At 44.3% G+C, this 23,809-nt stretch overlaps 1 protein-coding gene and 1 long non-coding RNA gene across 2 annotated transcripts in view; one reads left to right on the top strand and one right to left on the bottom strand.

Annotated features, from left to right (window-relative positions):
* Positions 1-13,512: 13,512 nt before the first annotated feature.
* On the bottom strand, positions 13,513-14,956 carry LOC146862329 (uncharacterized). Its single transcript, XR_014978116.1, has 3 exons — positions 14,780-14,956; positions 14,435-14,556; positions 13,513-14,128 (listed from the first exon to the last, which is right to left on the bottom strand). It is a non-coding gene; the product is annotated as an uncharacterized LOC146862329 (long non-coding RNA).
* Positions 14,957-15,014: 58 nt separating this feature from the next.
* The window catches only part of PLK4 (polo like kinase 4), a 141,028-nt gene continuing 132,233 nt past the window's right edge, over positions 15,015-23,809 (top strand). Inside the window, exons 1-2 of the mRNA XM_085641530.1 lie at positions 15,015-15,259; positions 16,435-16,530. Coding sequence (XP_085497656.1) covers positions 15,230-15,259; positions 16,435-16,530 — 126 coding nt within the window. The 5' untranslated portion in view covers positions 15,015-15,229. The remainder of the gene's footprint in view (positions 15,260-16,434; positions 16,531-23,809) is intronic.

Below are 23,809 nucleotides of genomic sequence, written 5' to 3'. Positions count from 1 at the left end.
GGGACACTGCAGCGTATGTCTGGCCTTTCTCATAATTTCCCTCTCTAAAAGCCCACAGTGGGGCCTGTGACTTCTGTTAAGCAGCTTTCCTTTGGAAACTTTCCCTTCTATTTTCTACCATCCCTACAAACACCTTTTCTTCAACCTGTAAACTACATGTTAGATTGTTTTTATAAGCATATTCTATATCTAGGGTCTTGGTAATATGGAAGAACTCTCCCACATAACGTGCATTTTTACTACTTAAAACTTTATTCAGCTCTTTTATAACAGGTATTTTTGAAAACACTAAATCTATATGGGAATAATGATACTCAAGCTTCCCCGTAACGTAGAAGAGGCTGGTTAGAACACTGCAAGACACACCATAAGTTAAAGGTAGGTGATGATATGTCACCCCCTCTGAGACAGACAAAGGTAATAGCATGCACACATAACAATCACTCACATTCATTGTGTTAATATACTCATACAACAACTTAGTAAACATTTAACGAGAAATCACTAATTGATTTATCATGATGGAGAATGTTTCTATCCATTTGTCCTATATTAGTATTCAGGGTTTCTTTAGTAACATCACTCATTCTTTCACTTGTTACATCATTAGTGTTGTTTCCGTTATTAGTTACCATGAGAATAGGTACAATGACAATTAATAATATCCACATAAGTGTTAATAGAAAGACACTACATAAGCAAGCTTGAATACATCTACGTTTTAGACTAGATTTTGGATGTTCAGTTACTTCTGTTTCAGCCATTTTGTACTCTAATAAAAATATCAAAATCTGTCGAGTTCTATAAAAGAAAAATCTAATTTTGCTAAAAAATTCTGAAACATAATAGTGTAATCCTACACCTCAAGACTTTCTTCTTTACCCCTTTCTTTTATTTCTTTTTGGGGGTTTTCTGGGTCTTCTAATTCATCTTGACTGACAAAGTTGCACCTTAAATGCTCACAGTTCTTTAAGGCTGTCTTAGTTTGCTTTCATCAACTTGCTCAGTGTCAGAACTGTCTTTCTCTTCACCTGGATCTGAGCTTTCAATTTCTTCCAAGATAACATACTTCCATTCAGGTGCTGTGTATTTCTTGCTTGGAATTCTTACTCTCCTTGTTTTTCGTACTAATTCTTCTCCTGACTCTTCTTGTTCTGTTCGACTTGAGACCTCATTATTTTCCTTTGGTCTTTTCTTTGACTTTCTTCTTACAAGAGTGTATTCCAATCTTTTCACTCCACTTGGCCAATTATCACCCTTTCTTGGTCTCTTAGTTTGAACTACTTTTTCACCTTCTGCATCTGATTCACAGGTTCTTTTATTTGACCTTTCTTCTATCTGTTCTCCTTGAGTCTCAATAACTTCTGTTTCTGCTGATTCAACAGTAATTTCACTTTCTCCTGGTTCAACCGTGAACTCACTTTCTTCTGGTTCAACTGCAGTCTCACGAGACCCAGTAGCTGGGGCCCACTCTACTTGACTTGTGCATGGCTGTTCATCATCTGTTTGTTCTTCAGAATCTGTCACTCTAGATTCTTCAGCTTCACACACTTCAGCCTCTGGTCTTTGACTTTGGTTTACCAGTTGCTGCTCTTCTAGTCTTTCAAGTGGACTTGAGACTCCTCTGGTATGGCTTGCATGGATCCAATTTGGCAACCCACCACATTTTCACTGCTGTTGTCGTTACCAGTGTGATTTGATAAGGTCCGTTCCACCTGGGTTCTAAACATGATTTCCTCACGTGTTTCTTGATGACAACCCATTCACCAGGACTCAGATTGTGAGCTTGATTCCCGTGTTGTAGTGGCATTTTCTCCAACCTGGTGAGACCCTGAACGCACCAGATCAGCCAATCCTCTGCAATAATCAAGCACTAGATCATCTAATATATTCATCAATTTGTTCACTGGTATGTATGCTAGTCTCATTCTCTCCCCATTAGGATTTTGTGTGGGCTCAATCCCGTCTTTTTGTCAGGAATGCTTCTAAGACTCATCAATACAAGGGGTAAAGCATCAGGTCATTTCAGTATTGTGGATGCACACACTTTCCCTAACCTAAATTTTATTGTGTCATTAATCTGTTCGACCACTCCAGATGCTTCGGGTCGATAGGCACAATGCAGCTTCTGCTCAATTTGTAATGCTGCACAAATCATCCGAATTATCTCATTATTGAAGTGAGTTCCTTTATCTGTCTCTAAAGTGACTGGGAATCAAAATCTAGGAATCAGTTCTCTAAGAAGCAATTTGGCTACATTTGTCATTTCTTCTCATGGGATAGGCTTCCACCCAGCGAGAGAACAAGCAGACGACAACCAACACATATTTCAGCCCATTGCAAGGGGGAGCTCTATCAAATCCAATTGGAGACTGGTAAACGGTTCTGCTACTTTTCCAATTCGTCCCCAACTAACAACTGTCTTTCTGCCTGGATTTTGCTGCTGTCAGGTGACGCACTTCTGGCAAAGGCTCTTTGGAATGACCCTGAACTTTGGGTTATACTATGACTGCTTGAAGAGTCTGATCATTGCATCTCTCCCAACATGTGCAATTCCATGTTATACCCTGGCCATATGGGAAAGTAAAGAATCTGGCATGGCTGGTCTCTCGTCTATATAGACCCACACTACGTCCTCTGCTCTCTTTCTACAGCCTGAATTTCTCCAGATTTCCTTCTCCTCATCATTTGCTTCTTCCTGCAGCTGCCTAATCTCATCCCAAGTTTCAAATGAAGATGTAAACATAAGATGGCAATCGGTATTTCCCCTCTCAATCCCTCTGTTTAAGGCTATTAAATTAATTTCGCGCACAAAAACGTGCTTTTTGGTCGGCGTATCTGTTGCCCTTTGTCACATCATCATCTCCTGATTTATGTGCGGCTGTTAGACTTGGCATATTTTGGCGTGTTTCCCCTGAGTTTTTGCTTTCTGACCTCCGAGTTGTGACTCTGTTTGTGCTGGCTTGGTGTTTCTGCGCGCTTTTCTCACAGCTAATCATTGGTAAAGTGCAAGTGCCCCTGTGCTAAAATGTGTTATGGATTGGTGATTCCATGATTGGCCTGTTTGATTTATGTGTCAGTCCCTAGTAAAGTGGACTGTGTGTGCCAGGGCCTGTGAATGAAATGCCATTGGTGGGCTGCAGCATAGGATTGTGCCACCCACACGTACGGCCCATAAGAGGTAACTCAGACCCGCCATTGCAGAGTCTGCACGCAGTTTGTAACTGCCTTGTCGACTTGGCCATTGCACACACTTGCCAGTCCCTCACCTTCCCTTTTCTTACATGTCAGCCACCCCTAAGGTAGGCCCAAGGAACCCATGTAGGCCGAGTGCAGTGTATGTAAAAGGTAGGACATGCCCTGGTGTGTGTGGCATGTCCTGATAGTGAACTACGGCCAATTTTGTTTTTCGCTATTGCAAGGCTATCTGTTCCCCATAGGACAGAATGGGGAGTCTGCTTCTAACAGCTTATAAACCTAACTGCCCAGGGAATTAGGTAGGAAAATAAAGTTTAGTATGCCTGAACTCAGAATCTAAACATGCATCTTTAAGTGAAGGTGATTTTTACATTCTGTGTTTGAAAATACCACTTTTAGAAAGTAGGTATTTTCTTACTCAGTCATCCCGTGTGCCTCTACTGGAATGTGGATTGCCTGTCTGGGTTTTGGATGACAGAAGGCTGAGGAGCAGGAGTGGCTCCAAATAGTCTAGGTGGGCCAGGAAAGGGCTGGATAGACCTGGGCTGAAATTGGGGAAGGAAGAGGAGATTTCCTTGCACCTCAAAGGGCCTGGTCTGCCTCTGGCCATGCCGTCTCCACCTCCTGCTAGGAAGTCACACCAGAGAAGGCAGAACTGGTTCTGGCCTGGGCACAGACACTCTCTGCCTAAGAGATCAAAGGCTTTTGGGATATAAATATTGGGGCCCAGACCCCTGACTTTTCGAACTCTTTTGGAACAAGAAGAATGCAAGAAGAAGAGCCGGAGAAGCTGTGAGGAGGAGCTACCACTTTGCTGTGTTGGCCTGCAGTGGCTGCTTCTGTCTTGGGCAGTGAAAGGACTGGACTGAACTTTCTGCTATCTACTTTGTGAGTTTCTCCAAGGGCTTGAGGTAGAGCTTTCCCCCTGTTCAAGAAGTCCTTGGAACAGCAAAGACTTCAAGCTCTTCTGCCCTCAGCACTGGGGACTGTGTGTTTTGTGCTGCAACAGAAGAAAAGCAACCCGACGACATCTACGACGCTGCTGCCGACTCCGTGTCCTGAAGGCACCACAGAGAGCACCTTCACAACGCCGTACCTCGACCCTGGTCTCACCGACGACGCCTGCTGATGCCGCCACTGAGCAGCTGCTCGCGTCGCGACCTGTGGGCACCGCACTCCGCACTGCTTCGCTTCACGACGATGCCTTGTTATCCCCGACGACGCTGCTCCACGCTGAAATCGACACCGCTGCTTGCACCGTGGTTCGAGGGCACCGCTCGTAAAGTTACACGACGCACCGCTCTCATCCCGCACTGCAGCCTTGGCCTACCGAAGCCAGCGCCTTCGACTCCAGTTCATCAACCGACGACAGCCCTTCAGCAACGACGCCGCCGCAGCTTGCACCGCGACCTGCCAGCACTGCAACGAGCACCGCATTCACCTCGCACTGTGACTCTGGTCTCATCGACGATGCCATCTGACGCCACCACTGAGCCGCTGCTCGCACTGCGACCTGAGGGCACCGCACGCCGCACTGCTGCCCTTCGCACCGCAGCACCCAACGCCTGCCGACACCAGCACTCCTGACTTCAACAGAGGGGAGTTCGACCTGCAATGCGTGTGACTTCAAGGGCCCCGACGACACCTGCACCGACCTTCGGAACCGATGCCTGCGGACGCCGTGCTTTCGGAAGCTGAACGAGAGGTCGCTGACGCCCTGCATTTCTAAAAGGTACCGCTTGCGGGTCTTCCCGACACCATAGCTGGCCCGCGACGCCGCGGTCAGCCAGAACTGTTTGGATTTGTTTGCTTACGACGCCGTGGTAGCCCCAGACGGAGCTATCGACATCAAGGAACTATTTTTCAAGCATATTTTGATAATTGAAGATTACTGTATTGTGGATTTTTATCGTTTTTGGTTTTAACTTAAATATATAAAAATATTGGATAATTTTCTGAACTGGTGTGGTGTCCTTTTGTAGTGCTTACACTGTATTACTGTTGGTTATGTGCAAATGCTTTACACACTGCCTTTAAGATAAGCCTGGCTGCTCGTGCTAAGCTACCAAGGGGGTGAGCAGGGGTTATTTTAAGAGTGTAACTCTCTTATCCTGACCAGAGTGGTGGTTTCTGCCCGACTTTGGCACATGCCCTAGCCAACCAAAAATCCAATTTCTAACAGTGGCACATTTGACCACTGCAAATCTTTTGGGCAATTGTAAAGCATCCAATAAATCTTTTACAGTTTTTCTGTTTCTTATAGGGGAACCTGAAGAAGTCAGAAATCCCCTTTGCATCCATAGCTGACCAAAGTCATGTACAACCCCCAAACCATATTGACTATCAGTAAATATGGTTACCCTCAAGCTTTTGGCAATTTTGCACGCTCTAATCAGAGCTATTAATTCAGCAATTTGAGTAGAGTTTACCCCTTTTAGAGAGGATGCTTCTAGAACTCCCGCTATGGTGCAAACAGCATAGGCAGTGCATAATTCACCTTTCCAATCTCTCAAACATGATCCATCAACAAACATCTCACAGTCTGATTCTTCCAATGGAACGTCCTCAATATAAGGCCTGGGTTTGGTGCACAGTTCTGCTACATCCAAACAATCGTGATCCGCTTCCTTTCTCACTTCTTCACAATAAGAATTTGGCAATAGAGTTGCCGGATTTACAGTTGTGCATCTCACCACGGTCACATTTTCAGCACCCAGAATCACTCTTTCATACTTAGTCAGCCGACTAGAAGTCATGTAGTGCGTCCTGGTGTGGGTTAAAAGGATCTCAACTGAATGTGGCACATACACCTTGACTGGATGTCCCATCACAATCGCTTCACTCTATTCCAGGGTCACGGAAGTGGCGGCTACTGCTTTCCAACAGCCTGGTCCCGCTGCAGCCACTGAATCCAAAATAGCAGAAAAATATGCTACTGGACGTCGTGCCATTCCATGTTTCTGAGTTAGGACTGAAAGTGCACACCCATGTCTTTCACTGCAGTACAACGCAAAATCCTTTGCATAATCTGGCATTCCCAATACAGGTGCTCGACAAAGACTGTTTCTCAATTTAACAAAAGCTTCCATACTTTCATCATCCAACTCAATCGGATCTTTCACATCTTTTCGTGTCAACCTCTGTAGAGGTTTTGCAATCAGTGAGAAAACATTCCCAAAAACATTCGTACTTCTTTCAGAATTTTGGGCGGGCTATTTTTTGTGTAATCACATTAATTCTTTCTGGTGTCACTTTTCCGACCCCTTTTTCTATTTTATGTCCTAAGTACTGGACATCCAGTTTACAAAATTGCAAATTTGCTGGTGACACTTTGTGTCCTCCTTCTGCCAAATGGTTCAATAAGGCAACTGTATCTGTCACACATACCTCTCGTGTCTTTGATGCCACTAACAGGTCATCAATGTATTGAACCAAAACTGAATTTCCTGGCATGACTAAAGTCTCCAGACATTTTTTCGAGATCTGATTAAAGATTGAGGGACTCTCTGTGTACCCTTGAGGAACTCGGCACCATGCCAAAACACGGTCTCCGAACTGGAATGCAAATAAATATTGGCTTTCCAGATGTAAAGGAATTGAGAAAAATGCTTGGCACAAATCAATCACTGTGTACCATTCAGCATCGCAGGGAATTTGGTAAAGGATCACTGCTGGATTTGGCACCACTGGACAACAGGGTACTACGATTTTATTAATTTTTCTAAAATCCTGCACTATTCTGTATTTCCCACGGGTTTCTTAATTCCTACAATAGGTGAATTACAGGGACTACTCAGTATCTCTTTCAGAATTCCCTGTTCAATCATTTGGTCGATCACAGGAGTGACTCCTGCAATTACTTCCGGACTCATTTTGTACTGAGGGGGTGTTTGGATATACAGCACCCTCTTTCACTGTAATCTGAATCGGATCTACATTTGTCATTAGGCCAAATACCTTTCCTGTTAAATCCCATACATCTGATCTTACTGCTCTTTTTAATTGTTCAGGCAAATATTCTTCTGTGAGAAGTGAAAACAACTCATCCACTTCTGTCCCTTGCTTCGCTAGCATCATCTTAAATTCGATATCCTCATCAGGTGTCTGAAATGCAATACCATCCGGCGTACAATAGTTCGTACAATTCATTGTGAACAATAAATTTCTACCTAAGAGATTTACTGGACTCGAGTCACATACCACAATCCGATGCATGTCTCTGAAGTTTCCAATATGAACTTCTATTGGACTTGTGACTGGTGTTATAATATGCTTATTCAAGACTCCTACAACTTGGATAGTTTCTCCCGAGAGGGGTAGGTTTGGAATTTCTGCTGCTCTCACAGTAGAACGGGTAGCACCAGGGTCCACTAGGAATGTAATATCATTACCTTCCACTTTCCTGTCAACAAATGGACCTGACTGATCTACTGCCAAGGATGCGCCAAGTACGCACTCTTCCTCCCCCCTCAGGCACCGTCATTGAGATGAGTCTGAATCACTCTCATTGCACTGCAACCAGTATTGCGGAACCATTTACACTTTGATTCTTACCAACTTGATCACCTCTGTGAAATCCAGTGTTTGCACTGTACCTCTGCACTTGAGCATTCACATTATTTGGCATGGGAGCTCTTGCCACCTGTAACTGTGGAGTAACTACCTGCTGCTTCTGTTGGTTCACAACCACATCATTCTGCATCTGTGGACTTCAATTCTGATGTACCCCATTATTATTTTGAGCAGATCTACACTTGTTCCTCCAATGTCCAATCTTTCTGCACGTATGACGAGGAAATTTCTTTTTAGCTTCTTCTCTACTCATTTTACCTCTTCCTCTACCTCCACTAGGTACTTGACCATTTTGATTCTGACCATTCATTTGATAACCTGTTTGAGAATTATTGTTTGTTTCTTGCTGCTCTGCTACCTTCACTTGCACCCACATCATTTTCTCTTTTAACTTTTTATGTCTTCATTCAATGTCATCACTACAATTCTTTGATTCCTCAATATTTCGTCAATTGTTTTGCTGTGCCAACAAATCAAATGCTGCTGAATCATAGCACTAATTTCCAGCTTCAATCCAAACACAAAACGATACACAAAATGTCCCAAATCTTTGTCACCAATATTCTCAAACCCTCTATACTGTTTAAATACCTGCAGCAATCTTTCATAGTAAGCATGCACTGAATCCTTTGGTTCTTGGGTTGTTCTGTCAATCTTAACCCAATCTGTTTCCTTTGGAGAAATGTTCCCTTTCAAAAAGGTGATTACCTGATTATACTTTTTCATCACTTCTTCAGGTAGTGCACCTATTTTAGGATCTTTAGGATATTCTTCTTTTGGCCAATCGACAGTAATTTTACACTCTATCCACAAATCTGCTGGAATGACAATCTCAAACAAACCATCTAGATCCGTCAATAAAACCTTTGAAACTTTCACAAATCTCTCTACTTGTTTGTACCATTCAACTGGTTTCTCCCTTAACCTAGGGAAATCATTTCTGAAAGACAATATATCCTGTCTCGTCCAAGGAACATGAACGTATCCACCACCTAGAACTTCTCTCATCGGACACGCCCTTTCAACTTGTTCTGTCTCATTCAATGGAAACATAGACACTCCTTTACCAGCTGCTTCTTCTCTCTTTCTCGTCCATCTACCTTTCCATCGATCTACATCTCCCCATTTATTCAAAATATTCATCAACTCCTTTATCTGCAACCTTTTTCCGGACGCATTCAAACTCTATAGATCCTTGTCAGTAAAGGCCAATCTGTATTATTTCTGTAACACTTTTGACTTCTCTATGTCTATTCCATACTCACTAGTAGCTTCTGATATTTTCTCATGAAGATTCCTCACTCTCCAAGTAATACTTTTACACAAAAACAACAGTTCTTCATCTCGGTAAGTCCCTAATCTGTCTGGGCTTATTGTACCGATAATCATCTCTTCCAAATCTACTTTTAATTGAGTCACATTCATACTCTATGGTTGAGGTTTTGGCTGTGTCATTTCCTTTATCCAATTATTTAATTCCTCTGGTGAAGGACCTGCAGAACTCCAGGCCATATTCTCTTTGGGTCTCTTTGTATACATATTTTAGGGGTTTCTGTTATCATCTCACAAACCAGAAGATCTAACAATGTAGTATTCGGATCAGCCTGTCCACTCTCATTCGCTACTGTCCCCATTCCACTCCTGGTACAGTTTCTTGGAACTGCAAACGTATGTACTTTTGACAGATTCTGCTTTTCTCCATACAATGGGACTATGGGACCAATTGTTACCGGTACCGTCAATGCTTCCGCATTCAGACTTAACTGATTCATTTTCTTGACCTGCTCAATTCTTGCCTTAATCAGCGAATTCATTTCATTTTCTCGTACTACTCTAGCTATTTCTGTGACTTGGGGAGTGTTAGACTTGGCATCTTTTGGCGTGTTTCCCCGAGTTTTTGCTTTCTGCCCACCCGGTTTTGACTCTGTTTTCGCTGGTGTAACGTTTCTGCGCGCTTTTCGCACTGCTGATCAGTTGTAAAGTGCTGGTGCTCCTGTGGTAAATTGTGTTATGATTGGATGTTTGACTTACTTGTCAGTCCCCAGTAAAGGGCACTGCGGGTGCCAGGGCTTGTGAGTCAACCGCTACTCGTAGGCCTGCAGCACGGATTGTGCCACCCATGGACGTAGCCGAAAAAGGTATAAATAAATGAAGTTTGGTATGCCTGAACTCAGCATCTAAAGACGCAGCCATCAGTGAGGGTGCCCTTTTCATTCTGAGTTCATAAAGGTCACTTTTAGGAAGTGGGTATTATTGTGCTTGATCATACCGTGTGCCTCTGCTGGAATGTGGATTGCCTACTGGGTTTTGGACGACAGATGGCTAGGTAGGTCAGGAAAGGGCTAAATAGACCTGGGCTGCGATGGGGGAAGAGGGAGGAGATTTCCTTCACCTCAAAGGGCCTGGTCTGCCTCTGATAAAGCCGTCTCCACCTCCTGCCAGGAATTCACGCCAGAGAAGGCCCAACTGGTTCTGGCCGGACACAGACACCCTTTGCCTGGAAAATCAAAGGATTTATAGATACAAATACTGAGTCCCAGACCCCTGAACTTTAGAACTCATCTGGATCAAGAAGACTGCCAGGAAGAAGAGCCGGAGAAGCTGCTAAAAGGAACGACTGCATTGCTGCGTGCTTTGCGGGGCCGACCTGCAGTGGCTGCTTCTGTCTTGGGCAGTGAAAGGCCTGGACTGGACTTTCTGAAACCGCATTGGCGAGACTCTCCAAGGGCTTGAAGTAGAGCTTGCCCCCTGTTCACGGAGTCTCAGAAACATCAAAGACTCCAGGTTCTTCGACCCGCAGCACTGGGGACTGTGTGTTTCATACTGCAACCCGAAGAACACCACATCGACAACGCCAACGACGACCCTGCCGACCCCGTGTCCTGAAGGCACCGCAGAGGGCGCCACCGCAACCTTGGTCTCACAGACGACGCCTGTTGACGCTGCCACCGAGCCGCTGCTTGCACCGTGACCTGTGGGCATCGCACTCCGCGCCGCCTTGCTTCACGCCGAAGGTTTGGCACCGCAGAGGGCACCGCCGCAATGCGACCCTGGTCTCACTGACGATGCCGGCGGACGCCGTCACCGAGAAGCTGCTCGCACCGCGACCTGTGGGCACCGCACTCTGCCCCGCCTCGCTACACGCCACCGCCACCTTCCTGACGCCGCCACTTACCGCCGAAATCGACGTCGCTGCTTGCACTGTGGTTCGGGGGCACCGCTCGTAAGTTATACGACACACCGCCCTCATCCCACACCGCAGCCTTGGCTCACCGACGCCAGTGCCATCGACTCCCGCTCGTCAGCTGGCGACAGCGCTTCAGCAACTATGACCTGCTAGCACCGTGACGAGCACCGCCTCCATCTTGCACCACGACCCTGGTCTCACCGTCGATGCCATCTGACGCCGCCACTGAGCCGCTGCTCGCACCGCGACCTGGGGGCACCGCACGCCGCGCTTCGCACCACAGCCCCCGACGCCTGTTGACACCAGCGCTCTTGATCCCATCCGAAATCAGCTCGACCTGCAACGCAAGTGACTTCAAGGGCCCCATCGCGCTGCATCTCTGAAAGGTACTGTTTGCAGGTCTTCCCGACACCGTAGCTGGCCTGCGACCCCGTGGTCAGCCAGAACTGTTTTTGGACTTGTGTGTTCATGACGCCGTGGTAGCACGGACGGAGCTATCCACGCAAGGAACTCTTTTGAATCAACGTATTTTTGAACTGTGAACTTTTAAGTATAGTAGTGTGGATTTTGATTGTTTTTGGTCGTTTTAATTATATAAAAATATTGGATATTTTTCTAAACCGGTGTGGTGTCCTTTTGTAGTGCGTACACTGTATTACTGTTGGTCATGTGCAAATGCTTTACACACTGCCTCTAAGATTAGCCTGGCTCCTCGTGTCAAGCTACCAAGGGGGTGAGCAGGGGTTATTTTAGACGTGTAACTCCCTTATCCTGACTAGAGTAGTTTTTGCCTGGCTTTGGCCCACGCCCTAGCCTACTAAAAATCCCATTTCTAACAGGGAGTCAATGGGGTTCCCATTTGTGGCGCACTTGGAGTCACCTCCCCTGACTTTTCTTCATATTGCAGAGGTCTTTTGGTCATGATATCCTCTAACAACTCATCATCATCAGAATCGTTTGGTGCATCCCTTAAACTTGAAGTCTCTATATTTTTATTTTTCTCTTTACACTTGCCTCCTGTCTGATCATCAGCAACTAAAACTGGTGCAAATCTTCTGTTATTACAGCTTTCCCCCATCTTTTCAACTTATCTTCTCTACTCTCAAATAGATTTCTAAACATCATATTTCTGTATCTTCGATTACCTCTGAATTTCTCTCTTTCGAATGCCTCAACTTCCCATTCCTCTAATGCTTCGTACTGTGTAAGTCTGGGATTCGGCTCTAATGAATTCATTTGATTTCTCAAATTCTGCAATATCCTTACATTAAATTAACCATGCTGTGAAAAAGCAATAACACCATCATCCTTTGTATACTCCACCCAATTCTCTAGCCACATATGGTATCCTCGCTCCAACATCATATAGGAAGCAGGCGTTCTTGGAGGTGGAATAGGAATTCCCTCCCTAATCACTATTGGTTTGTCTTTTTTAAAGAAATTCTTCGTTTTCTTAAGCAACTTCATTTTCTAACTCTTTACGCTAATGTATCTCGACAAAACAAACAAGGAAACCATTCCGTAATTTTACTTAATCTATTTGTCAGTTCTCGTCCTATACCAGCGCGACTCACACCAACCGTCCAATCACAGCTTTCTACTTATCTGCTGTCTCAACCAATACTAGTTCGGCTCACACCAACCAACCAATCAGAGCTCAATACACGCCCACTGCCTGACCAATGCCAGCACTGCCTTTTCTGAAGTCAGTATTACTCCGTCTAATGACCCTCCCTTTAAAAAATAATACGGCAATATTTTTCTAAGTTTTTCTTAATCAAATTTCTGTTAGTAACAACACAAAATGCTACCTTGTCTGCTCCACTAAATAAAGAGATAGTTTTCCACTTTCCAAAGAGAATTCCTACACTTCAGGTAAGAATAACGACCAGTGCTATTTTACCTTTCAAACAAGCTCCGGGAGGACCTGTTACTTCTCTAGGGATAAGGCCAAAGTTTCGCAAGAGGACTTTTTGGTGTAAAAGAGGTCTTGGAACCCCCCTGGGGATACGGCCAAAGTTTCATATGTGGACCCTTCGCTATTTCAGTCACTCTACTCACATATGAAATTGTCCCTAAATATAACACCTACAGCCCTCCGTAGCTACGATATTATTACAACAGACAAAGTACTTCTGCGGTGTGATTTCTTTAGCCACACTCTTCTTCTGCCTACTTCAGGCTAAATTCCATTCCTGGGATTCCTCAGGTATCTCTGTACCTGTACTTCTAGACAACATAGAACAGGACACTAACTTTTCGTGTTAAGAACATATAATCAATAATCATTACCAAACAAAACAATAATTAAACCATCCTCTGCTACCAGAAAACTGATCCAGCGCTCATCACACCTAATCAGGGATCAATACTCGATAATTATTCAAATGGCCCATACACATTCACCCAAATCCCTGATGTGCTGAGGGTCAATTTTTATAATGACTTCAAATTTCAGTTCCCTTCACAGATTCATGTTAGGCGGTTCTAAATACATTTTTAGACTTATACATCAACTTTCTTTCCTCTTGGTCGACAAACCAATTAGTTGATGGTAATGATAGTACTATCTAACTAACTATCTTGTCAGCTGAATAATCACAGACTCTTTGTAAAGTTAATAACGTTTTATCTTAAATGATCAATAAAAATGCTCATTGCATATGGTCACAAATGCAAACAATGTAATTCACAAGAGGGAGATAAAGAGGGAGATAAAAACATCAGCAAATGCAAACAGTGTCAAACTCATCATTCAATTTGCGATGTGCACGTTGAAACATTTCACAAAATACAACAGCCTATTGGTGGATTTTAGGAGGTGGTCTGTCACACCAATGTGACTTCATTCATAATTTGATCATATTTATTATTCTTCATCCTTTCCCATTACCTAATATTTGACTTGCTCACACGATTTAATACATGATACATTTCAACATTTTCACACATAATTTTCAGCAATGTCTGCGGAAGGAGTCTTTAGTCCCACGGCCAGTCACATCCTTTGGCAGGCGAACACTGCATTCAGTTCTGAGCATCCTTGAACTCTGGTCCCTTCTTTTCCGCACTCAGCACTTCTGTCTGCTCTGTCATGTCATTTTTTATTCTTTCTCCAGCCCCTCATCCATCCGGACAACTTATGAGTAATGGAGGCCCATTTTCGGCTCACTATGGCAAATGGAACATAAACAATCATTAATTACACAGAAATTTATTTTTCAGTGTTTACCACCCACCTTTGCACTATCCCGTTATATGTTTTTCTAGCAACAGCTTAAAGCAAAAGTGGCATTACTTATTAATTTTAAAGCAAAAAGCAAGATGCGGGCTAATCATGCATTATTTCTTGTTTCTTTCAAAACGCTAACGTGAATAAGACTTAGTTCTTTCATGGGTTAGTTTACATTAGTGCACACATGCGCAAAGCAGTTTCCCTCGTGTTCATGTGATGTGTATGTTACTCTTTTACCGTACACTGTTAGTATGTATAAAGGGGGTGTCAATCCCAGCAGGTTTCTTTTTGCAAAATCCTTCTCCTTCACTGGTGACCCTGTAAAGCACTCAATACCCTGGGGTCCAGTTCGCGTTAAATGAAACTGCAAAAAAAAGCTTAGCTATAAGAAAACCTTCAACTTTAGCCTTGCTTTGAAACATGCTAACCGGTCGACCATTTTTAAATTCTATTTCTGTTCGCTCATTGATATGTGGAACGCTGATATAAAAAAGAAGACTAAATAAAAAGAGCCACGCAAATAAGATTAAACGTTTCTAACGATTACGTGAGACGAGTAGGTGGATCGGTGCCGTAAGCATACATACTTCCATTATTAAAAAATCTTTTCATTTTGTTCAGACCATTTTCATTCTCAGCAATTTAACTAAGAGCAGTGGGCTTCGTCATTCAGCGTTCAATGGGTTCTGATATTTTGTTGTTTTTCCAGTTTTAAAGTATTTCATGTCATTCGTTTGTTATCCTGTAGTTCAGCGCATGCGTACCGAGCGCAGCCGTGTGAGACGTCATTGTGGAAGCGACTGTCGCATTTTTTTTCAACTGGCGGAATTTTTCGAAAATGGTGCCACGGCGGGACCCAGCCCGCGGTAGCCAAACCGGTAGGAAGAGGCGGTGCCCTGCGGCCCAGTGCCGCGGGGCCCGCCTTTGAGCTAAGGAACGATGCGCCCTGGTGCCCGGCCAAGTCGAGAGAAGAAGAAAGTATTATGGAAACCGCTTCACAGTGACGCGCGGGGGGACACGGCCCCCCAAGAGTCAGGATGGGGAGCGCCATTGGAGACAAGCGAGAGGTACGATGCTGGGACCCACAAACTACCCTGAAACCCCACTGACCCATAATGCTGTGCACCTCTTCCCCTCATATATCTCTTAGGGCAATTAGCTCACATAAACCTGCTACAAGCTCAGGCAAAACTGCCCCGAATACTCGGACAACACCAAGGGTGACTAGATCGCTCCTTGTTACCTGACACCACTTTTCTGTTCCTGGACTTTGACCTTGATGATTTGGTCATCTGCTCAATAGAAGCGAACCAAGACTACAACTCCCAGAATGCGCTGTTGCGTAAGAGCAATGTTCAGGAATGGAACGCGGTGTCCCGGTGACACTGATCCATCTGGTCACCCTACACATACTGTCCCCAGTCACCTGAAATGTTATTTCAGGACTGCGGTTCTACTCATGGAACAGAGTCCATCTTCTCGGCTCTTGCTACCCAAGTTGTTCCTCTAGCAACGTTGACTGTAGCCTTAGCGTGAGTCGTCATTTAAAAATGTTAATTTTAGTTCAAAACTGCCCAGTGTCTGTCCGTGGACACATTCTTTCAAGTTCTCAGCTGCATACTTTAACACCTGCCCTCTGTGATAGAAATGGTGCATCCCGCACTGTTTTGAGGGGTGTGTCTGTGCTGTAAGCGGTAAGGTGCGCGGCAGGGCTCCCGGCGCACTGATGGTGACAGCTGGAGTGGTCCCGCCCCACAGGAGCTGTTGTGTTGCTGGGAGACTAGGGACGCCGGTGCTGGAGCGGGAATGGCACCGGGAGCCGACCCCCGCCCATCGGCTTTACCATGTACAGCGTTGCGGCTTCGGCAGTCTGTCGGCGACATCATGAGGGAACGAGTGCTGGACTACTTTCTGCAGCACCCCAGCCACGATTGCGCGGCTGGGGGGAGCCCTGTCAGGCTGTCCTCCGAGAACAGCATAGAGGTGCAGTTGCCCCTTACATACCCACAGCACAGCCTGTGATTTCTTGCACACTCTTAGCCGGGAACCTCCAGTTTTGTATTAAGAACTTTCGGTGCAATCTTAAGAGCCCCACTTGTAGCTTTGCCCTCACCTAGTACACATATTGCTTCCAGTATCAGGGCTTCTCATTGTACACCACGAAACTTGTTTAGTATTTATGTCATAATGCTGCTGTATGAGCGCTTGAAAAATGACCCCTCACAATTTCTTTGTTTTGAAGGATTTCAAGGTGCTGAATCTACTTGGCAAGGGCTCCTTCGCCTGCGTATACAGAGCCAAGTCGATTAATACTGGCTTGGAAGTTGCCATCAAAATGGTAAGCATCGCAACCTCAAATGCTGTTCATTGCTGTAACTGTGTTAGGCGTGGTGATCCTGAATTGGATCTTCAGTATCTGGTGACTAACATCGGCAGTTAATTTTGTTACGCCTCTTCCTGCTGTGGATCTCCTAAAGGGTTTTTAATGAAATATGGTTGCTTATTTTTACTTTCTATCTGATGGCATTTTCATTATATGAATGCTTTAAGGTATCTTAAGTGCATTTGATCTACACAGCTGAAGGCAGAAGTGCTTATCCGATGATGTATATGCTGCAGATAAATGAAAGCAACCTCTAGGTCTGTAAATGAAAGAAGCGACTTTCTCATCTAGGGTCCATACCAGTCCTGTTGGGTTGGGCCATAACATGCAGGTTATTCTTAGTGCAGTGACGCTACAAGATGGGGTTGCAAACTTTCTATGAAACATTCATTTTCCCCATTAGTGTACTTCGGATCTCTATTCTAATCATTTTTCGGCGGTGGGATACAGGGCTTGTCATCGTGTGAATCCACTGTAAGTTGTTGGAGGTGAATTTAGAATCACATACACGTAAGATCTCAACAGGATCACTATTGTTTTACAATCCACTTGTGGACATCGCATTTGAACTGCTAATTATCTGTATTTTTGCCATTTCATGAATAGTGTGCTGTAATTATTTTTCTCTATCTGCCCATTATACCTTGGTGTAGAAGAAAGTTCCTTTTGAAATAAAGCGAGACCGCTGCTGTGGTGGTTCCTTTGGTTGTTGTTTTTTTGCCGCTGGTAGTAGTGATAGCAGAAGGGGAAGTTCTGGGTGCTTGTTTACTTGATTGAAACCCTCAGTTGCGCAGGCTGCTCTTCACTAAAAAAAGAACAATTTAGTATTCATTTGAGTAATTTGCTAAACTTGTGCTTCATTTTTTTTTATTTGAAAAGTGTTCGGTTTATGTATCAAATAGAAAAAGCTGTAGCCTATATTGCATTAATCGAGTAGTGAGTATTGCAATTACTTGTAAATATTACTGTAAATGCTGTCTTTGACAGTCTTTTGTCCGTGTAGATTTCATAGTTATAATTTCAGTTCTGATTGCAGAGTTTACATTTAAGGTCCAAGTGCCATTTTTTAAGATCTTGCTATGAAAGATAACAAATACTAACTGCGAAGTGATCTGGAAAAAAATACAAATTGAGAAACGTAGTCCCCACCGAAATAGAGTAGCATGATAATCTATTCAATTGACTCATAAACAGAATTAAATGTAGTTACAGTGACACTGTTCTGGTCCTTTAAGTATTTTATGGTGGGCAGAAACAGAATTATGTAATATGTTTTTCTTTCTATATGGGAACTAAAGGAAGTAGCCATAATAATTAAATTAGTTTAGAGAACGACTTGATGCCGAGCAAATGTAGCGCTTTGTTCTGGTGGATCTCTCCTATCTCATGGCATTATGTAAATTGAAACATATTTTGAAGGCAAAAGTGATGGGAAAGTGCAGAACAGTATAGTGGCACTGCGTTTACTTCTGGCACCTGTAATGCCAGTTCAAGAGAAATATTCCATGCACTGATCAAACTGATTTCCAAAGCTTCAGTGAAAATGGGGTGTCCTGGTGCTTATTTTTAAGATACAATGGCTTTGAACCGTAATCTACTCTATTGATTGGTCTGTACATGGATTTGTTGTCAAGGTGAGTGGCAGGTTGCTCGAAAGTCCCTGGTACTGTGAGTAGGGCGCTTGAGTTTCCAGTATGGAGGAGACAAGCACACCTCTTATCGTCCCCCCCCCCCTTCCCAAATCGCCCAATTTATAGGGCCACTGCATCCGAATTTTGGGGCACTACTGAAGGTGCTGAACATGTAAATTAAGTGATAATAGGGAATTCAATGTTGGGTAAGTGGTATAAAAGGTAACCCAGCATATGGTCTTGAAAGGAAATTTGAGGTTTTCGCCAGAGCAGGAGCTCTGACATCTTTAGATCAGAGTCTGAACAGTGGAGGAACGAGAAAACAAGTCTTCTCAACTTATGTCCCCAGGGTCTCGAAAAACCTCCCCTCCGATATCATAACAGCACCACCTCCTCATACAATTCAGGAAGAAACTGAAAACTCAACTCTTCAAGGAACACTCTCGGACAGGCTCACATCTCACACTTTATATTAGCTTTACATCCTCCCTAATACTGTCCTTGAGTATCCCCATTGGGGCGTGCTCTCTGCACACTGTTGCTAGCCAGCGAGGTTAGCATTTTAGAAATACAAAGACGTATGTACATGCATTGGAATCTTTAGAACTCTGAAATAAGAGGATATTTGAGGATAATAGGACACAGATGTCTTTAACAGGACATCCTCTGGAGAAATTGGGATTTTTTCCCCCCTAAAATATGATGGTGAGAAATACTCTTATGGATCGATCAGAACAATTCCTGCCGTGGGTAAACGAGAATAACTGGCTGCAAGCATGGTGCTCAAAGTGAGAATGATAGAAGTGAAAATTAAGTTGTAAGGAATTCTGTCTAACGCTGTATAGGTCAGACTGTATGTACAGAACAAGCTAATTGAATTGATTACATTGTTGCTAGTTAACGTACGACTGTTGTCGAGGAAGAAGTATGTACCTTAATTAATGAACTCCAGCGGAGGCTTAGATAGCCTGGGAGTCGTATTATGAAACATTTTCTGCTTTCTTGGCTGGGGTTAGCAACTACTAGACAGACAAGGGAGGTTAGAATTCTAGTCAATCCCAAATGTAAACAGTTGGGACAGTGCCAGTGGTCATTGCTCATAAATGCAAACTCAAAGGGACTGGTTAAGAATATTGCTGATGGAAGTAGCCAAGGTACATCTAAGGAGGTGAATCTTGATTGAAATTATGCCTGGATGGTCAGGAAGTTGCAAATGCGCAGTTTGCAGTGTGTTAAACTGACCTATCAATGCCTGAGTTGCTGTGACACTGAGTGATGAGTATGGTTAAACTGCTGTAAACTTTCCCAAATACTAACATGCATGTTAACAGCATCCCCTCTCAAGATGGATTTGGAGTGGCATTATTATTTTTTTGTTTTGGGTTTTTTCTCCTTTGCTGTGCATCTTTTGGCACTGATGCTTTTTGATTGGCAAATAAATTATTTCCCACAGATATATGGAATGTGGTATGTTTACAAGAAACTAAAGTAACCTTATCTGCATTCCTTAATATTGTTAAATAAGTTTGTGTCCTTTCTGCTAATACGCACTGGTCCAAATCCGTGGTATTTCCACTCCACATTCAGTCATAAGGATGCAGGCGGTTATCACTTGCAGTGCTCGCCTCTTACCAGTCAGTAGTTGGGGAGATAACCTAGAACGTAGAAAGAAAGACAATATTGAGCATAACCTTGAACGCATTAGAGTGATTCTCCTGCAGTTAAACAAAGTAAGGTATCAATTTCGCTGGGTGGTACCGTTTTGTCGCAGTAGAACTATTGCAAGCCTTTAGCAATGTTAAGTATATCCAAACCAGAAGTTTTCCAGAAGTGCTGATCGTCTTTGACTGTTGGAAATCATGCAGTCCTATCCTAGGCATAAGTGCACCTGTAGCACACACTTTAAGATAAGGAATTTCATCGGTTTTCCACCTTCTTGCATTATTGATGTCTGAAGTAATATGAATTGGTTATTCTGGGTGCAGGAAATGTGTTCAAGACTTGTTACTCAATGTTACATTTATAATGCAGACCAAAGTGATGGAGTGTGGTTTGTTACTAGAGTGGCCTTTTGATTTGTCACATCGTAGATAGCACTACAAGCCTGATGTGAGCAGGCACTGCAAAGCCTGCATTCAGGCCACAGCCATGAATAAGCCCTTGATTTAATGGCTGCAAGGGGCTGTCATACCAGGAAAATATATAGTCCCTTTTTCAGTATGAACGCACTGCTGTTAGTTGAGGACTTGGAATGTTCAACAGGGTTCTAAAGCCTATTTTACGGTATGAATGTACTCATACAAAATGGCCTAAGATAAAACACAAATTCCTTAAGTAGGAGACAGACAAACAGTGTGAGGCAAAATTATTACTCATATCCACAAAATGTGCACTTTTGAAGTTTTGTACTCTGCTGTTCCTAGGGCTGCATGGTTTGCTATAGGGTGAACCATAAAAATCTCGTCCTCAGGCTTTTAAGGCAAACTGTCGATGTCAGATTTTATTCCAGGTATTGTTTTCTAGATCAGGCATCACATAGTTAAAGTGGTCTCTTGCAAAAACTCTTCCAGGATTTCAGTGTAAACTTGATGGCAATTCTATCTAGTCACAGATAATTTCAGGCTGGGAGCCAGCTTAGCGAGTGCTTGGTCTGAATATCCCATTTTTTTGCCTCCCACTGAGCAGGCTTTTAACCAAATGTGGGCCTACACCCTTGGCTCTTAAACCGTAATTTATATGTTGCGGTAATATTTGGGCTTGGCCTTGACCATGGGGAGCCAGTGAAGAGAATTCAGAACGGCTGTCTTCATGGGCTTTTTTTGCAGTTATCCTCCACGTTTTGCCCCATTTTAGGTACTGGATGCTGATTTTCGACTCTCTCAGTGCACTGAGGCCTTCTAGCCAGACCTCCGTGCCAGTGCCCCTTCCCCCAAAACAAGGTCTTGTGCAATTGTGCTACATTTGGTTAAGGACTTTAGCACCCCTGCAAGTCCCTAGTAAATATACCTCAGTTACCTAGGGCATGGTTGCTAAAGAGGGTCCCAAAGGGCTGCAGCATATCGTAGGTCACCCTAAGGGACCCACACACAAATACCACACAGACTGCCATGGTGCAAACCATGAGTGAACACATGACGTGACACTCCTGTGTGTCTTGCCAGAGTCACTGCATCTGATATATGTAAGTCACACCTACAGCAGGCTTTTGAGCCCTAAGGCAGGGTGCATTATATTTTATGTGAGGACACATCTGTTTGAGCGGATATGCCCATGTGATGTCTGGTTCTATTACTATATATTGCAAGTGAGCAGGGAAGCCATTTTAAGGTATGTACTTGGCACTGGTCAGAATGAGCTCCCCCAACTACATAATGGCTTCACTGGAACCTATGGAGATTAGTTTCAAACACCTCCTGTTATTAAACCGACACTGATTTCAGTGATGGATTTATTAATACGTGCACCCAAAGGGTACCCTAGAAGTACCCCCTGAAACCTACCAGCCCTCTAGTCTGCTGGCTGACTGGTCCAGTCTGCGACCATGGACAAGTTTCTGACCCCCTAGAAGGTGAGAGCCCTGCTCTTGGAGGACAGAAAAGATTCCTGCTCTGGAGAGAGGTGTTATCACTGCCTTCCCCAGGAATGCTGGTAAATTAGCAAAAGTCCCTGCTGCCTCTGGTATGTGACCCAAGGCTTCCTCGATGGGAGATGCCACCCCCTGCCGTGGGCCATCTGGCACCAGGACAGGTGGGAAAATAGGACAAGCAGGAGGTGTTGCACTGCCAGGCCGGACACACCTCTAGGGTGACCAGACTGAAGTGAACCAGATTGAGAAGTCCCATTACTTGTCTGTGGTGGAATTAAGAACTCTGGGACAGTGTGATGCCCCCTCCCCCCAAAAAGTGGTCATCTAGGGAGTGTAGTGACCCCAGGGGTAAGTAGCCCATTGGGTACTACCACTCACTCCCCTTAACACCCCTAAATTGATTATTTAGGGACCGCCTGATACCAGAACTTCAGATTCCTGCCGACCTAAGAAGGACACCGAAGATCCATGAGAAGCAAGGACTGTGGAGAAGCAACTGACTTAGTGCCATCCCTGCCGGCCTGTCTGCTGTTCCCAACAAACTTCTTCAAAATCATCTCATCCTGCAGCTGCTGCGCTTCCAAAGGCCTGGGAGGACTGCCTGCCATCAACACAGACCACCAACTTTTGTGGAGTAGCAGACCTGCTTCCCTGCAGGCACCTCAAAAGAACTGCGAGGACTCCGGAGCGCTGCAAACCCGGCACCGGAAAGCACCACCACACCCTGCCCCTTAGCCCGATATGAAGTGGGCCAATTGTGCCAGCGTGGTCCCCCGACCCTCCAGAAACAAAATCCACCTTGGGTTTGCTCACAGTGAACTCGGCGACGCTGCCTGCAGCCTATTTGTGCAGGCCCCTTCTACAGTGAGTGTCTCCGGTTAAGAAAACCCGATGCCTCAGAACACCTGCACTGCCCTGGCCCCAGGAGAAGTCTAAAAGTGTCCCCACGTTTCCAAGCATCGTGAGACCTGAGCCCCCTTGTTGGTTCAGTCTGAGTGGTCTGTCAGTCCCAGCCTCTTTGCAACTGGACCGTTCCCCATTAAAGTGAATAGGACAGCCGACGTCATAACACACCTCTGCACCTGCTTGCCCCAGAGCCTCCCGAGGTTACCTTTTGGTGTGGCCTTGACTCTTGCCCCATACCCACCTTAAGTCCAGGAGATTAGTCTCGTAAATCGCTGTGGAGTGCCCAAATGCAGTACATGTACCCCCCCCCCCCCATACGATAACATTAGGCACTCACACTGAAAAGCACCTCTGCGCCCGGCCTCTCCAGTGCCGCCCGAGGTGACATGTCGGTGATTCCTTAGATTTGCCCCATTCTTACCTTAAGTCTAAGAGAATGGTCCCGTAAGTTGCTGTGAAGTGTCCGAAAGCCGTACATGGTTTCCCCCCATTGGATAACATAACAGCAACCAAAAATTGCAATGGCAACTTTTGAAAACTGTAAAAATTCATAACTCAAAGTAGTTACCTGATTCTGATGATCTTGATATCTAGGTTATTTTTTTATAAATTAGTGTCAGATTTTTTTTATTGAGCGTGTCTCACTTACTGCCTTTGTCTGTTTAATAAATGATTAGTACTACCCTCTGGTGTACCTAACTGCTCGCCCACATTACCTCAAAAGAGAGCTGTTGGGGTGTAATTTGTGCTTCCATAATTCCTTTGGGGTTTGCCTGGGCTCTTTACACAGTGTACCTCCTTTTTTTTTTTGTCCACTAAATAAAGAGCCAGCTACCTATAATGACATAGAGGAAAAGCGTGGCTGGGACAGAGCCAGTTTTATAGCTGCTACTTGTATATGATCGAGACGTACAAGATATCTAGATCCACCTAAAAATAATGTGTTGCCGTAGCCAAGTCTGCTTAACATAATGCTTTGCAGTACAAGTAGGTGGAGATGCATTGGCAGCAGAAGTAGAATTTTATGGAGTGCCCTCATTAGCCCAAAACAAGTGGAGGATAGTTTATCATGAGTGGAGAGAGATGGATCATTATCCATATAAACTCCCAG

The sequence above is a fragment of the Triturus cristatus genome, chromosome 2_2, assembly GCF_964204655.1.
Source record: "Triturus cristatus chromosome 2_2, aTriCri1.1, whole genome shotgun sequence".
NCBI classification, from domain to species: Eukaryota; Metazoa; Chordata; class Amphibia; order Caudata; family Salamandridae; genus Triturus; species Triturus cristatus.
The sequence above is the reverse complement of the archived record's forward strand: the minus strand, read 5'-3'. Positions and strand labels throughout refer to the sequence as shown.